Genomic DNA, 15949 nt, shown 5'->3' on the forward strand with positions numbered 1-15949 from the left:
TCTCTATCTGACTCCCCTTTTTTTCCTCTTCTCTCTTCTCTTTCTCTCTTTTCCCCTCTCCTCTTTCTCTCCCTCCTCTCTTCCTCTCTTTATCTCTCCTATTTCAGTTAACTTTCCCTGTCGGCTCTGACGTAATGGCGCAATAATCTAAAACGGTGAATAAAGAGTATATCTCAAGTAACAAGAGGAGCTTAATCCGAAGCTCCACTTGTTAAAATAAAAGTGTTGGCACAATAAGGCACCCAGACTAACATCCTGCTTGCTAAACTGCCAGACATGACAGGGGGGGAAAAAAAAGGAAAATAATCATCATTTATTGGAGCATTGTGCTGTATCATGTATATGAACTTGGAATTTCCTTTTGGTCAAGGCATCCCAAAGCCCACGTGAAGACAATGATTAATCCCAGAAAAATGTGGTAGAAAGTGTTGTGAACTCGTGAGCTTAATGACAGGGAATGAGCCAGTAAACAGTATCAAAATGCAGTTGTGATGGTGTCTCAGGGGACTGGACACCATGTTAGTACTGCAGTAAATTGTTTTCCCCCTTTGTCGGGTATAGGTGACTTAAGGAAGAATTGTTTTATTTCTGAACAGATGTATACTTGGTGTGGAAAGGCACCTTTTACCAGGACAGTATTCCAAAGCACACAAGCCGGCAGGGTTTAGTGAATGTTGGCTTGTACCGTGTACGTTATGTGCCATTTGAATATTTCAGCCTTTTCCTTTAAACTTTTCAAAGTTATCTTTCAAAAGTGTCTTATTTGTTTTGTTAATGTGTACCCTGTACATTTTGGGAGAAGCTCCAGAGTCCCCATCACCATGCATTAGCTGAGATGGATTTACTGTAACACATAATACTCTTGTCAGTTTTAGGGTGTTATTTTTTACAAGAAATGCTTAGAAAATAATAAAGTGCTACAAAAGATATAATTGTATGTGGACTGCAAGCTACTCTTGGCATTGTGGTCTTTGTCATTGAAGGTGGTGTTTAACTGTCATTAGCCGTTAAACCCCCATCCATCCTCCAAGCATTTATCCAGTAATGAATCGTGGGGAACTTTTGAACAACTGCAAATGTGCAGACAAGGTGGAGATTAGAAGAAAACAGGCAGTGTTATATAACTGAGTATCAATTTGCTTATTTGAAACTCACAATCTTGGGCTGTTAGACTAACTGTCAGGCAGTGTGCTGTTTGCATTCACTTTTAATGAGAAAATCCTTTGAAATCCTTTGACCTAGACAGCAAGAGTCACCATCCCCTCTGGTTCCGCAAAGTTGTTTTAGGAGAAATTACTGCTGTCAAAGAGGACCGCTACGTTGCCATGGAAACTAAGACTGGTTGGAAGCAGTTACTCGAGGCAGTGATCATGCTCAGACCACTGCTCACAGTATCACAGGTTACAAACGGCTATTAAAACTCACTTAGGTCAAACTACACAGAGCCCCACACCAGTTTATACACTGAGTGGAAACTTAATTTTTCCGCTATGTCAAGGTCTATACATCATTGTTATGTTTCCTCATGTTTCCAAACAAAGATTTCATTTACCATGTGTCCATAACCACAATGTCCCTCCACAACCTAATAATGGAGTAAGTTTTGCTGTACCTTAACTCTTAATTAGCATAGCAGGAGCTAATGCTATTTCCGTGTTATTGTATGTCAATGTGTTTTTTTAATTGAAGATCTGTGATCCCTGTCCTGGATCCTCATCAGGTTTAGATGAGGATCTTGAATGAGTCAAGGCAGAAGAAGCCAGGCTGAAGGAGCCCGCAGTCTGCATGGGTCCTGTTTGCAGTCACGTCAGAGGTGGCATTTATATGCACCTCTGTGCCATAGTCCAAAAGAGCCCCCTAATGACAAGTCATTTGGAAAATAGAGCAGCAGCTACCTCTGTTGCATCAGCAGCTCTGATAATCATCATGCCGACGTTGCAGCAGGTTCTCCGTTAGCCGCTGCTTCCCCCCCGAGCCTCACACTGCACTGTAGCCTCGCTGGGTTTTTCTGATATTGTGAATCCTTCAGCAGGGCTGACATAGCCTTTGAACAGTTTTGGCTCAGAGGCCTCATCCTATTGGCAATGTGGTGTGAAACCATCACTTTTGACAGATCATGGTCTTTAGTTTTATTTGCTAGAGAAGGAGACAGTTTAAATTGATTAGCAGATGGAAACCATCTTAAGTGTTTAGTTGAAACTTTTGGAACAGAGGGTTACCATTATGTTGACAATGGTACCAGTAAAACAGAAGAGTCTGGCTTCTTTACGGAGAGAGAGACTCTCATCTCCACAGCCTGGGTGAAATTACTGTTCACAGCAGAGAGGGGCTGGGCTGCTATCTGACAGGGTTTCAAAAGACTAATACACCCAAGAGTTTGTGGTTCCTATGGTTCTTCTTGCATCAACATGAGATAGATCTTGCAGGTTGGCTGAGGTGCTGGATGATGCCCCCTCTGAGGACTCCATTGATCTACTTCCATCAATGGACTTTAACACCCACGTGGGTAATGGCAGTAAAACCTGAAAGAGTATGACTGGGAGGAACGACCGGCCAGATCTGACCTTAACAGCTCTCTGTTGTTGGACTTGGATGCTATCACTAGATATTGTTGGGCTGTCTTTGTCCAATGTCAGGAGGGACACTATGAGCTACTTGAGGTTTTACAAACTGCTTTAAAACTGAAAGGTTCCTGTGTTCAGCCGAATTGTTTGTTCACATTGTATTTTTAGTGGTTATTTTCCTTGATTGAAAGACTCACCCAGCTGTTTCACATTCATATCAGTGACAAATCAGCACACAGCAAGTGAAATCCTGGTCCTTTTAATTGAAACGGTTGAAATGGTAGTTTACAAACCCTGCTGTAGTTCATAGTGTCATAAATATTTGAGTTCCAGAAGGCTCTGGGTATTGTTGGGCTGTTTCAGTTGACCCGCCTCTTCAGCATTGCATGGTGGTTGGGGACAGTTCCTCTGGATTGACAGACTGGGGCAGTGATCCAGATCTTTAAGAATGGCCAGTGTTGTGCATTTCAGGTCCAGAAGCTACATATCCAGACCAAGATTTTGTTTCTAGCAACCAGCTGAGCACACAGTCAAAGAGTACTGAACTAAGACATCATCACCATGGACTCTAATTGGGGAAATATCAAAAAGACTTAAGACACCATTACCATTCCCAAGCCACTGAGAAGGAATGTGAGTCTATTCAGAGCCATTTAAAGATGAGCCTGATTCACTGGGGTGAGCGGCCACTGTAATTTGTTTAAAAGTTCTGTACCTTTAAGGACTGCCAAAATACATCATGGCCCACAAGGAAGAATCTGTGGGCCCTCAAAGTCCTCCTCTGCATTTTTTTTTGTGTCACCCAGCCGTCAGCGAGGCTGGATAGGGCACAGCCGTGACGGGAAAGCCGCTCTTCTCCGAGACCCGGAGGTTTCTGTTCCGTAAATAGCACTAGGTGATGCCCTTGTGTTGAGCCCCCCTTCAGAAACAGATGGCAGATGAGAGGATGCATTATTCATGGCAGTGACACCAACGCGGCACCCTGTGATTCCAGCCACACACCATAGCAGACATGTTTGCCACTCTGGGATTTTGACATTCCAACAAGTGCCTGGAGATCGATGCCAGAGTTGCCGTTAGTATTAAAATGATGGATTTTCTTGCAGCAATGGCTTGTGTTGTGAGTTTCCATAGCTGCCTTTTTCAAAGATAAATAAAAAGTTGCCTTTCTGTCATCATAAGGCCCCATAATTTAGTCTAGTTTTATTCCTTAACCTCTTCAGCACCAACCCACCGTACATCTGCCTCGCTCCCCCTGCACGGTAATCCCAAATTCTCCCTGCCTGGATTCAGTATCTCTCTAGCTTTAACAGTCATTCATCTCAACACATCAAGATAAACAGGCTCGATATAAAACTAAGTATCCATGGTGTTTTGCATGGGCCAGAGATGCATGATAAAGCAAATGAGTAAATGGCGTTTCTATAAGGACATGGAGAGTGGACATCAGGTTAGCGCAGAGCGCAGAGCTCTAACCTGGGTTACAGTGTGTCCGGCTGTAATCCAGTTTAACCAGGCATGTTTGATGTGGGAGGCTTGCAATCTGCGCTTTTTAGTGTTTTACTCTCCAACTACCCGTCTAATATTAATTGCACTCATGTCGCAGCAGATCTGCTGCTTGTTATTAGTAATCTGGGGACAGCCCATAATCCTTATGTTTAATTGACGTTATTGATGCAGCCCTGGGATGACGCCCGAAAGCCCCCCCCCCCCCCCCCAGGCCCCCCATAGCTTCTCGCATCAGACTTGCGCAGGGTCTCGAGCCAGCCAATAGCGGCTCACGATGGCTCGCTCTCCATCAGTTGGCCCCGCCTCCTCCAGCCCCCCACCCACTCAGGGTGCTCTGGCTGAGCCGCGCATCAGAGCAGCGCGGCAGTGAGCGGGAGAGCACGGCGCCCCAGCATGCTGCAGTGTGTGCAAGGTAAGGACGAGCGGCGCCTCTGGGGATGTAGGGAAGCGAGAGAGCCACCGGGGGTCTGCCCCTTTTACCAGGCGCCCCTTTTATGGGTTTCAGACAGGCAGGCCACTAGCCTTTCCTCCTTCCGCACTGTATGTACGTCGAGCCTCCTTGCTTTCTCCACCAACTCTGGTTCGTAGGGCTCTGGAGCCCTGGCCTTTATCTGTGGCTCTCTGGCACCTTTAGCCAGGAGGTAGAGCGAGGCCGGGCTGTTTGTCGGACTCGCCTGTCCTCTTCGCGATGCTCGGCAGGGTTCCTCGCCTCGTCTCCATCTGATCCTGATACTCTGCTTACTACTTGTAGGTTCTCAAGTGCCAGCAGGCTTGTTGCTGCTGTTTCTGCTGCCACCTCCGGGGGAGACAGTGGGTTTGCAATCCAGCCATTCAAACTATTGATTCTTGTTCTTGTTTCAACCCCGCAGCCAATGGGACTCCAGGCAGCCAGCTGTCCACTCCCCGGTCGGGGAAGTCTCCCAGTCCGTCCCCCACCAGCCCGGGAAGCGTTCGAAGGCGTCGGGTAAGATATCCGCTTTCACACACGTACGGCAGCAGTGGCAGCGGGAGGACAGGAAACTTATCAACATGCTGAAACTGCTCACAGACGCACCGGGTTACGATGCTCCATGTTATGGCATTTTGACATTTTACGATGGCTATTCCAATTCTATTTTGTTTTTCACTTTCAGTACATTATTCAATAAATTACACGAGATATTCAACACTTTATTATAAAATAGGCTTTGTGTTAATTTTGCTCAACTGTAGGCTAATGTAAGTTTTCTAAGCATGTTCAAGGTAGGCTAGGCTAGGCTATGAATGTTTGTTAGGTTAGATGTACTGTATTAAAATGCATTTTCACCTTATGATATTTTTGCCTTATCGGAACATAACCCCATCGTAACCTGAAGTGCTTCTGTATAATGATAGAAATATTAAGTCCTCAAACTGAAATAGTCCCACTGCCTTTTTACAAACGTATTCATGGGTAAATACTTTAAACATCTGCCTCATTAAGACCTATTTGTATACAACAGTGAATCAAAACATTTTGAACACCCCCATGTGAAGTGAATAATATTGAACATCTCATACAAACAGTGTGTGTCAAGGTCAAGAACATATTAGATGTTAAGCTATCATTCGGTACTCATGGTTGGCATGTTGAATGCAGAAGAACTTGATGCACCGTGTTTCGTGACACATTACTCCTGTAATCGTCATTCGATTTATCAGCGATCTGAGCTGCAGTAGCCCTTCAGCTGCTTTGTACCAGAAGGGATCGCCTTCGTTCACATCTCACCTCGACGAGCCCAGCACCCTGTCAGTGGATCATAATGTTCTGGTTCATTGGTGTATTTAGTCAAGTAATTCTGGACCTTTCTCAGGTTGATTGCTTAACTTGGTACTCTTTCTCTTGGTGCTGGTCAATGTCTCCCGGCCTGTACCTTGTTCCCCTCAGTGCTGGTTCTGTTTGCCAGCACACCAGCCTGGCCTCTGGGTCCTAGGCTGTCCTTCCTTCCTCTTGGTTCTGGTTCTGTTTGTCAGCATGCCGGCCCGGTTGCCGTCTCCCGGCCCGGTCCTCATTCTGCACGGCTGCCACTGGAGCCGGGAATCGAGGGCAGTGCTCATATCGGCGCACAGCAGCTCTCTCATGCCGTGCTATTCTAGTGCAGGTGTCACGGCTCCTCGCGCTATTTCTGGTATTGCTTTAACTCCTTTGTACCTCCTTTAACTCCTCTGTACCACCTTTAACTCCTCTGAGCGCTGTGGTAGCTCCTGATGAGGCCTCTGAATACCCACAATATATGCAGAGCGCTGTGTGCGTGCGGTAAATCGGGAGGAGAGTGTTATGCTTTGGGTGGGGGTTACACTGCGTAACTGTGGCTGCAGATACTCTGCCGGGCCAAAAAAAAAGTCGCCATTTGAATTTCTTGTTGGGCCGCCTTTAGCTTTGATTATGGCGCACATTTGTCATGGCATTGTTTCCACAAGCTTATGCAACATCTCATCCTTTATTTTCATCCAGATTTGCATTCATTTCTCACCAAGATCCTGTATTGACAAGTGAGTTGAACCTCCATAAAGCCTCCTTCATCACATCCCAGAGACCTTCAATGAGGTTAAGGTCACAACTCTGTGGTGACCAAGTCATGCTTGAAAATGATTCCTCATGCTCCCTGAACCACTCTTGGACAATTCAAACCCAATGAATCTTAGCATTCTTGTCCTGGAATATGCCCATGCCAACAGGGAAGAGAAAATCCATTTATGATGGATGGAGGTGTAACCTGGCCATTCAGTAGATTCAGGTACTCAGCTGACTTTACTTTATTGCTGCATAACATTGCAGGACTGTAATAATGATCCAGTCATTGGCTTTTAAGTATTTGCTGATATAAATTCAAATGGTGACCTTTTTTTTGGCCGGGCAGTGTATTTACACACAGTATATGGGCAGCTAAACTCTATACAATTATCATTCTATTACTTAGGAAAATACCATCATTTAATATGCAACATTTTCTGAGCAATTCAGCCATTGTAGCCAGCCAGGTAGAGCAGGCCTCAAATATCAATTATCCTGCCAAGGGTAGAGAGGTGTAATGATCCAGCACTTAATCCGATGCAGTCAAACAACAGCAAAAACATTACACCGGGTTCTTAGCTCGTTTTCACTTGTATTTTGGACCAGGGTGTTAGCAACAGGCATATAAGTGGCTTATTTTGTAAAATTGTTGTGAAATAGACCTGGACTCATCTCACAGTATTTCAATTCCGCTTCACTTGACTGAACCGTAAGTATACAGCAGTTTGTATTTCACATTTGACTGGAGGCCAAAGCCTTATCTGTAGCTTCACTGCACTTTATCCCACAATTTGACCGATTTGTGGGTTAAAACTCATTACTATAAAAGTGACAGAGTCGTCATTTGAGCTCAATTCTTCCCTCTTCTGTGATGCAACTTCCTTCGGCATCATCTTAGCCTTTTGGGTGTTGATCGGGAAAATGTGCCTCTATCATAAATGTTACATAAGATGGTAACTTAAGGGAAGTTTTGTAAATATGGGGGTTACAACAGAAAGGTGAGTTGGGTATTTGCAAATCTGATCCATCTCACACTAACAGGACTCTACTGCCACCTACTGGCCAACTTAAAACAGCCATAAAGCCATTCCCACTCGACTCCAACTGCACAATTTGTCAGGATCTCACTTACAGGCAAAGTCTTAACTGCAGTGATCTTACTGCAGGCTCAGTTTCTAAGCTTCGTAAACTGTTCAAAGCCTCGACCTGCGCCTTTGCTGCCTTTATCTGTCTGCCTGCTGTTCTTCTTTCATCCTGATCTTTCATCTGCGAGAGATGAAGGGAGCTGCTCTCGCTGCAGAGATTCTGACCTCGGTGCCAGCTCTCCCCATCACGACAGAGAAAGCCATTCTCATCTCACTGCTGTAATTGTGTTAATGCTTTCCGGGGGGGCATGGAGGTCATGGAGAGGGTGCAGTGGGCAGTGCATTAATCAGACAGCCATGCCGTGTGATCTCCCTTTTATGGAGGATAATCCTGCTTCTGCACAGAGATGTAGGTCTTGAAAGGTGCCTAGTAACTCCATAATAATATGGGAAACGGTGCTTTGACATTACCAGTGGCCGGTAGTCATATGTGAAATAAATCACTGTCTGGTGTCTCAGAGTAACTCGTCTGGTGTAGCTCAAAGGAGCCAGTCTGTGACTGACAGAACATGGCAAGTCTGCTCATCTGAGGGTCAGTTAGCCTCCGTTCTCACATAAGAACATAAGAACTATACAAACGAGAGGAGGCCATTCGGCCCATCAAGCTCGCTTGGGGAGAACTTAACTAATAGCTCAGAGTTGTTAAAATCTTATCTAGCTCTGATTTAAAGGAACCCAAGGATTCAGCTTGCACTACGTTATCAGGAAGACTATTCCATACTCTGACTACACGCTGTGCAAAGAAGTGCTTCCTTAAATCCAGTTTGAAATGTTCTCCCGCTAATTTCCACCTATGGCCGCGAGTTCTTGTATTTGAACTAATGCTGAAGTAACTATTCGATTGAACAGCATCCAAACCTGTTAGAATCTTATAGACCTGGATCATGTCCCCCCTCAGTCTCCTTTGCTTGAGGCTGAACAGATTTAGCTCAACTAAATGTCCTTGTATGACATTCCTCTAAGACCAGGAATCATTCTTGTGGCCCTACGCTGCACCTTTTCTAAGGCCGCAATGTCCTTTTTAAGATATGGTGACCAAACCTGCACACAATATTCTAGGTGAGGTCTCACCAAGGAATTGTATAATCTTAGCATTATGTCTCTTGACTTAAACTCCACACATCTGGAGATATACCCCAACATCCTATTGGCCTTTTTTATTGCTTCCCCGCACTGGCGAGAATGAGACATGGAAGCATCAACATACACACCAAGGTCTTTCTCATAATCAGCTACCTTTATTTCAGTAGGTCCCATTAAATACCTGTACTCTATATTTCTGCTCCCTACATGGAGTACCTTACATTTGTCTATGTTAAATTTCATCTGCCAGGTATCGGCCCAGTCACTAATTAAATCAAGATCCCGCTGTAGCTGCTGAGCCGCTAGTTCAGTATCTGCTACACCACCCACCTTGGTGTCATCTGCAAATTTCACCAGTTTACTGTATATATTGGTGTCTATATCATTTATGTAAATTAGGAACAATAGTGGTCCTAAAATTGAACAATAGTGGTCCTAAAATTGAACCCTGTGGTACCCCACTATGAACGCAGGCCCACTGTGACATTGTGCCTCTTATAACTACTCGCTGCTTCCTATCTGTTAACCAGTGATAGTCACATTTCAAATGGCTACATGTCAAGGTGATTAAGCCGGAATGATTACCCACAGTCTGTAGGTAATGGCTGTTTGAGCTCATGCCCTCTCTCTCCTCCACAGGGGTCCCAGCACAGTGGCTCCTCATTGTCTTTAGCCTCCACCAAGGTCTGCAGCTCCATGGATGAGGGAGATGGACCAGGCAGTGAAGGTGAGAGCACTGGGAATCTGACACGACAGGGATTGGAAGGTTGTTGGTTTGAGCCCCAACCTTGGCAGGATAGTCACATGCTGTGGGCTCTCTAGTAGGCCCTTAACCCCTAGCCCCAAGAGCGCTGCACGCTGGCTGACCCTGCGCTGTGACCCCAAGCTCCCTTTCACATGTGTGTGTGTTTCATGGGAGATGTTCACAAGTGTGAAGACTCTTCAGCCAATCAGTCTTCCAGTTACTAATTTCTGGATTAATCACCCCTGGATTACAGTGATTGTGGAAATAATGTGATTTCTGGTGTTACAGGGTGTGAGGCTATATGTTGGAATGATTATTGTTCCTTTTTGACTCAGCAGAATGTTTGATCCTGGTGTGCTTGTAATGCAGCGAGTTGTGAATGGTTCTTGTGACCAACCAGCTTTAACCACGAAATACCCACAAGTGTGCCCGTGACGTTAATGCCAATGATGGTTCCACAGCGGAGATCATGGACGAGTACCCCCAGGTACCCGCTTACATCGCCGAGCGCTATAAAGTGGGAAGGACCATCGGCGACGGGAACTTTGCGGTGGTGCGTGAGTGTGTGGAGCGCTCCACCGGGAGGGAGTACGCACTTAAAATCATCAACAAGGGCAAGTGCCGTGGGAAGGTAGGAGGCCTGTCACCATGGTTATGTGAGATGTAGATTTTTACCCCTTTGGTAATGGTACTGAAAACTGGCTAATGGGCCAGTAGCATAACCCTTGGATTTCTTAGGTTTACTTTGATAGCCTCTACACAACACAGTCTTCAAAGTTTCTTACACAGACTGTAACCCATAATAACCCGTAACACTGATGTGACGTGCCGGTAAATAATTTTGCTTCATCACAGCAAGATGTTCCTGTCCTCTTACCTCCACCCAGGAGCAAATGATCCAGAACGAGGTGTCCATCCTCAGGCGAGTGAAGCACCCCAACATTGTTCTTCTCATTGAGGAGATGGACACGTATTGTGAACTCTACCTGGTCATGGAGCTGGTCAAGGTACCACATGCTTCTATAGTACTGATTGGCAGATGTGAAGAACGTGCTGTCAACCAATCAGATTGCTTAGTTAGCATAATGTTTGTTAGCATCTGTGACTTACTCTCTCCCTTGGTGTTTACGAGGCCTATGTTTGTTACGACCAAAAAACTTGCCTTTATCCTTCTGAAGATATACATCTTAAGTAGACTCCTCCATAAATCCCATGTCAAACCTCTGACCTGTCTCAGAGAAGACCTCTAGAAAACCCACCTTATACCAGTTTCTGACCACCAGAGCACCCCCCCCCCCCCAGCACATGTGCCCACCCATGTCCCTGAGATCAATCCAAGGTCTATCTGTAAGAAGTCTCTCCCTTGCCTCTCAGACCAATTGTTCTGTTCTCTGTTGAGAGCGGCTCTATATTGAGCTACTGCTCCACTTTTTGTCTCTGCAAAGGGAATAAAAAATAGGTCAATTTGAGTATTATTGCCTTTTGAAGACATTTGGCATCATCTACTTATAGGCAAGAGAACATCTCACTAGGTTTTGTTTTTAACGTGTTTTCGCACTTCTTGCTTGTGCCAAAAAGTTAGACCATTGTTTGTTGTTCACTGTTCTGTTGTTCAGAGAAATGTTTCTTATTTGTAACTTTCAGCAGCACCCTAAAAGTATCCCTTTGCTTGTTCCCAGGGTGGGGATTTGTTTGATGCCATTACATCTACGAACAAGTACACAGAGCGTGATGCCAGCGGAATGCTGTATAACCTCACCAGTGCCATCAAGTATCTCCATAGCCTCAACATTGTCCATCGTGACATAAAACCAGAAAATCTGCTGGTAAGGGCTCAGTTCTTCATAATGCCTCTTGGGGGCAATGTTGAGATCTGAGGGTTATGTATCCACCCGGATTAGCCAGGCTGAATACTGCCATCTGCTCTGAAATGGAGATTCGATCCCATGCAACAGGTGATTCTTTTGCTCTGGGTCACGTGTGAGAAGATTTATACACACTACCTCTTCCAGATTCGAGGTTGCTAATGAGGGCCAGCTCACTAACAAGGCAAGTGAACTACTGCTACCTGCTGTGCCTACTGGGATAAACATTCTGCATCTTTGTTTCAAGGCTGACCTCTTCATGGATTGGAGAGGTTCTAGATGCCGAGTCTGTCAAATCAAGTCTCTCACTGGAGACCTTCAACACTGTTTGAACAAGTGCTATTAGAAAAGTACCACTTCAGTTGCTATGGTTGCCCAAAAACAAATAAAACCAAAACACAAATCTAGTTAAAGCTGGTAACAGTAGGCACTTTACCCAACTTTTTCAGGAACCGGAAACTGTTTCAGGAACCAGGAACTTCTGTCGTGTTCCCACCGCAGAAACTCCGATTGTAGTTCCTCTCTGCACTTCACCGAGAGCTACTGGGCAGGGCTTATAGCAATAAACTTTGCTGACTGGTTGCCCGCAAGTGCCGGTCCTAACTGGGAAGTTGCACCTCCATATTTCTGTATCAGAAAATTTGATCACTAACCGTCATACTATTGTCTAATATCGCCGGTACTGGCAGTGAAACTTGTCAGCGCTTATTAGTGGGATAATGTTACAGCGTGTTTTATTCTGTAGGAAACGAAAGATCGATCTGCTGGCCAAATTTAATAATGCATTATAAACAAGTTGCAGGCCATATAAATGAAATATAAACAAAATGCATTTTGTTATGTATTTTCCGATTGCGCAATCAAACGTGGTGTAGTTTTGCATGAAATTACATGTGAGGTTTAAGCTTTTTCGTTTCCAATGCTTATTTAGCACAGTTGATAGCACAGTTCATGTCGTGCGGTGGGAAAGTGACCAGGAGCTACAAAAGTTCTCAGTGGAGACGGCCCAGGAACTGAGAACCAGGCAGTAGGTTCCTGAACTTTGGTGGGATGGCGCCTAGTTGTACCCAGTGAAAGCTGCTTGCCCAGTGTGGCATTTGGATTGATGCACTTTCCCTCTCTTCCTTGGTTTGGTACTTCAGGTTTACGAGCATCAGGATGGTAGCAAGTCCCTGAAGCTGGGTGATTTTGGCCTGGCCACGGTGGTGGATGGACCCCTCTATAATGTGTGTGGGACCCCCACATACGTAGCTCCAGAGATCATCGCTGAGACTGGGTGAGTGATGAGAGGAGGAGGGTGTCAGCTGGAAGTCAGGCGTTAGAAATGCACAGGCAGACTCACATGCCTGTTCCTCTCTCTTTCTCTCTCTCTCTCTCTCTCTCTTTCTAGGTATGGCCTGAAGGTTGACATCTGGGCTGCGGGGGTCATCACCTACATCCTCCTCTGTGGGTTCCCCCCGTTCCGTGGGTATGTACTGTATGCAGTCCTCACCTGGGATTTGAAGCCATAAAATGTCTGGCTTTTCTCTGAATGAGGAAAATACCTCATTGTGGTGTTTAATACTTTATAATAGATATTTCCATATTAAGTGGGCATTTTTCTTTAAGGTTTGAAGTATGATGGGCATTAATCTTTTCTGAAGCCCTGGAATGCTTATTCTATTGTTGTGCAGTAACTGTGTGAGACTTAGACAAATAAGTTATAATGCGCCCTCTAGTGGCCAATGGGAAATAGAGACGAAATATCTTTATGCAGATACAACCTCTTCTACAGTACTGAACGATATTCATGAATGGTATTTTGATGATTGTCGGGAGAGTAATCACTCTGCTTTCTGTAGGAATAGTGACAATCAGGAAGCTCTCTTTGATCAGATATTAATGGGACAGCTGGAGTTTCCTTCGCCATACTGGGACAGCGTGTCGGACTCGGCAAAGGTGGGTGCGTGCGTGCGGCAGGCGTCTCCGTGTGCCCTTGCATGACTGGCTGCTGTGTGGTAGCTTCCGCAGTAATGATGACATACCCAGCATGCCGCAGTGTGCTGTCCCGCTAGGCTCCGATTATGAGGCCTTCAGTCACCGTTTATAAAACCTCACAGCATAAACACCCCTCCCCCACACGACACATCAGCTAAAATACTGCAGGGTGAAACCAGCTATATCTGTCAGTGTGATCATGTGTTTATGTGTGGAAAATTCAAAAAAAGTAAAAACAAAGAACTAACGTATTACTCAGTAAAATAACAGTTAAAACAAAGATGGATAATAACTAAAATAGCAATAAGATCAAGCAGTAAAACAATAAAAAAACACATTGCAGATTTTACATCATGTTTGTCTGTGAGTGCAGGGGGCCTTGTTTGCGCATGTCTCCATGCGGATGCTGTGCTGTGCTGCATGCGACTCTTCTGATCTCTGAGCCGTCCTAAGGCTGCCTCCCCCCCCCCCCCCCCCCCCCCCCCCCCACCCACCCCACAGGAGCTCATCACCGGCATGCTGCAGGTAGAGGTGGAGCAACGCTTCACTGCACCACAGGTGCTGGACCATCCCTGGGTCAATGTAAGTGCCCCCAAACCTTACCCCCCCCACCCCACCCCAAATATGCAGATAGCATACAACTGAAACATCACAGATCATCCCCAAGCTGAGTGATAACTCCTAAGAGTGTTCTAGAAATAATATTCAGTTCTAATAATAATTAGACAGTTCAAATATGAGGAAACACATTCAGCACTGTGCAAATGTCCTAGGCAGTCGAAAGAAAATGATCTTCATGTTGGTGTAAAACTATGATTAGCAACGGCAAGTGATGTGGGCCGGGGACTCGCCCTGTGTGCAGGACGACGGCATGGCAGAGAACGAGCACCAGCTGTGCGTGGCTGGGAAGATCAAGAAGCACTTCAACACGGGACCGAAGCCCCACAGCACGACGGCCGGAGTGTCCGTCATAACTGTGAGTGCCCCCCCACACCCCTACTCACCTCCCCATTCACCTCCCTCTTCACCCTGATAGCCGTCCTAACTAGTTATTCTAGAAGAATATCTTGGATCTGAAACCCATGTCCACCATGCAAGCAGTTTTGACATTTCAGTCAAATAGATTTGGGGAACTTCCCGTTTCATAAATCGGGCTCCACCGCACAGTATCACGAAACTCGAATCAGTATCATTTCCGCTCAAACCACACAGGTATTTTTGGTTGACCCCAAAAATCCCCAGCGAAGTAGTGTCAGTGACTATGGATAAACGTTAAATTGCGTTCATTTGAATAATTATGAATGCTGAAAGACGCCAAAGAGTGCTTTGCTGTAGAAGATGATTTTCTCCCTTTGGTAGAACATTTCTGTCCACTTTGAGAGCAGTAAAAACAACCTGGCAACTGATTGGTCACCAGGAGAAACTCCTTCCCCGGCAACCAAATGTGCTTGCAGCTAGGGAACGGACATCCGTCTCTGTCCCCTGTGTCCCCTGAATTTCTCCTGAAGCTGCGTCAGCTGGCATGAGCGTCCCAGTCCTCCGCCGACTCGTCCTCATGTCAGTCCTGCCTGTCCTCTTCGCAGCTTCATCGTCAGCATCATCCTCTTCCTCTACACGAGGCCCACCTGTGCTCACCTCAGCCCCCATGGCTTCTCATTTGCCCGTTTTCTGGATTGTCAGCACCGTTGTCATGAATCCAGTGTGGGATAAGGGAGCAATGCAGTGACCACACAGACGCATTAACACTGATCTGGGTTTAATCTAGGGCTGCTCATTTGTGGTTCCTGAGCCAGATTTGGCATTCCAGTTTATTTTTATTGGCCCTCTTTGATCAGAAATTTCAGAATATCTGTATAATTATTTCGATTTCTCCCACCCTATCAACATTAACAGCCAATTATAATTACCTACGAGGTAACAACGTACTCAAGCTAAAGCTATAGCCCCTGTGACCTTTTCCACTCTTTTCGTTTTTATAATCTAGCCCCCACTTGGAACTAGTTGGGTAGCCCTGGTTTACTCCATCGAGGAAAGATATAACATTTGACTTTAGTTACGACAATTGTATAGCAGCTATCCTTGCATTTAACCTTATATTAGTTGACATTTAAATAGAAGTACTACATTTTGATAATTATTGTCGCAGTCCGGGTTATCTTGTTGCAGCAGGGACCTGTTTGCAGATGGTCCCTTACCTGCAGCCGATCTGCAGCATCCCTCAGCATGGACTGCAGTGTGCTGTGGGCCAGCAGGGACCTGTTTGCAGATGGTCCCTTACCTGCAGCCGATCTGCAGCATCCCTCAGCATGGACTGCAGTTTGCTGTGGGCCAGCAGGGACCTGTTTACAGATGGTCCCTTACCTGCAGCCGATCTGCAGCATCCCTCAGCATGGACTGCAGTGTGCTGTGGGCCAGCAGGGACCTGTTTGCAGATGGTCCCTTACCTGCAGCCGATCTGCAGCATCCCTCAGCATGGACTGCAGTTTGCTGTGGGCCAGCAGGGACCTGTTTGCAGATGGTCCCTTACC

At 45.8% G+C, this 15949-nt stretch overlaps 1 protein-coding gene across 6 annotated transcripts in view; it reads left to right on the top strand.

The window, feature by feature from the left end:
* The window catches only part of dclk1b (doublecortin-like kinase 1b), a 49993-nt gene that overhangs the window by 30051 nt on the left and 3993 nt on the right, over nucleotides 1–15949 (top strand). For 2 of the 6 annotated variants that reach the window (XM_023826256.2, XM_023826259.2), the window contains exons 6-15: nucleotides 4943–5037; nucleotides 9474–9561; nucleotides 10041–10210; nucleotides 10467–10586; nucleotides 11259–11405; nucleotides 12587–12720; nucleotides 12835–12912; nucleotides 13286–13382; nucleotides 13923–14003; nucleotides 14284–14397. In XM_023826256.2, coding sequence (XP_023682024.1) covers nucleotides 4943–5037; nucleotides 9474–9561; nucleotides 10041–10210; nucleotides 10467–10586; nucleotides 11259–11405; nucleotides 12587–12720; nucleotides 12835–12912; nucleotides 13286–13382; nucleotides 13923–14003; nucleotides 14284–14397 — 1124 coding nt within the window. Of the gene's footprint in view, nucleotides 1–4337; nucleotides 4486–4942; nucleotides 5038–9473; nucleotides 9562–10040; nucleotides 10211–10466; nucleotides 10587–11258; nucleotides 11406–11591; nucleotides 12723–12834; nucleotides 12913–13285; nucleotides 13383–13922; nucleotides 14004–14283; nucleotides 14398–15949 lie in introns of those variants that run through there. The other 4 variants (XM_023826263.2, XM_023826262.2, XM_023826261.2 and 1 more) reach the window with 4 other exon arrangements.

Source organism: Paramormyrops kingsleyae, chromosome 17, assembly GCF_048594095.1.
Source record: "Paramormyrops kingsleyae isolate MSU_618 chromosome 17, PKINGS_0.4, whole genome shotgun sequence".
Lineage (NCBI taxonomy): Eukaryota > Metazoa > Chordata > Actinopteri > Osteoglossiformes > Mormyridae > Paramormyrops > Paramormyrops kingsleyae.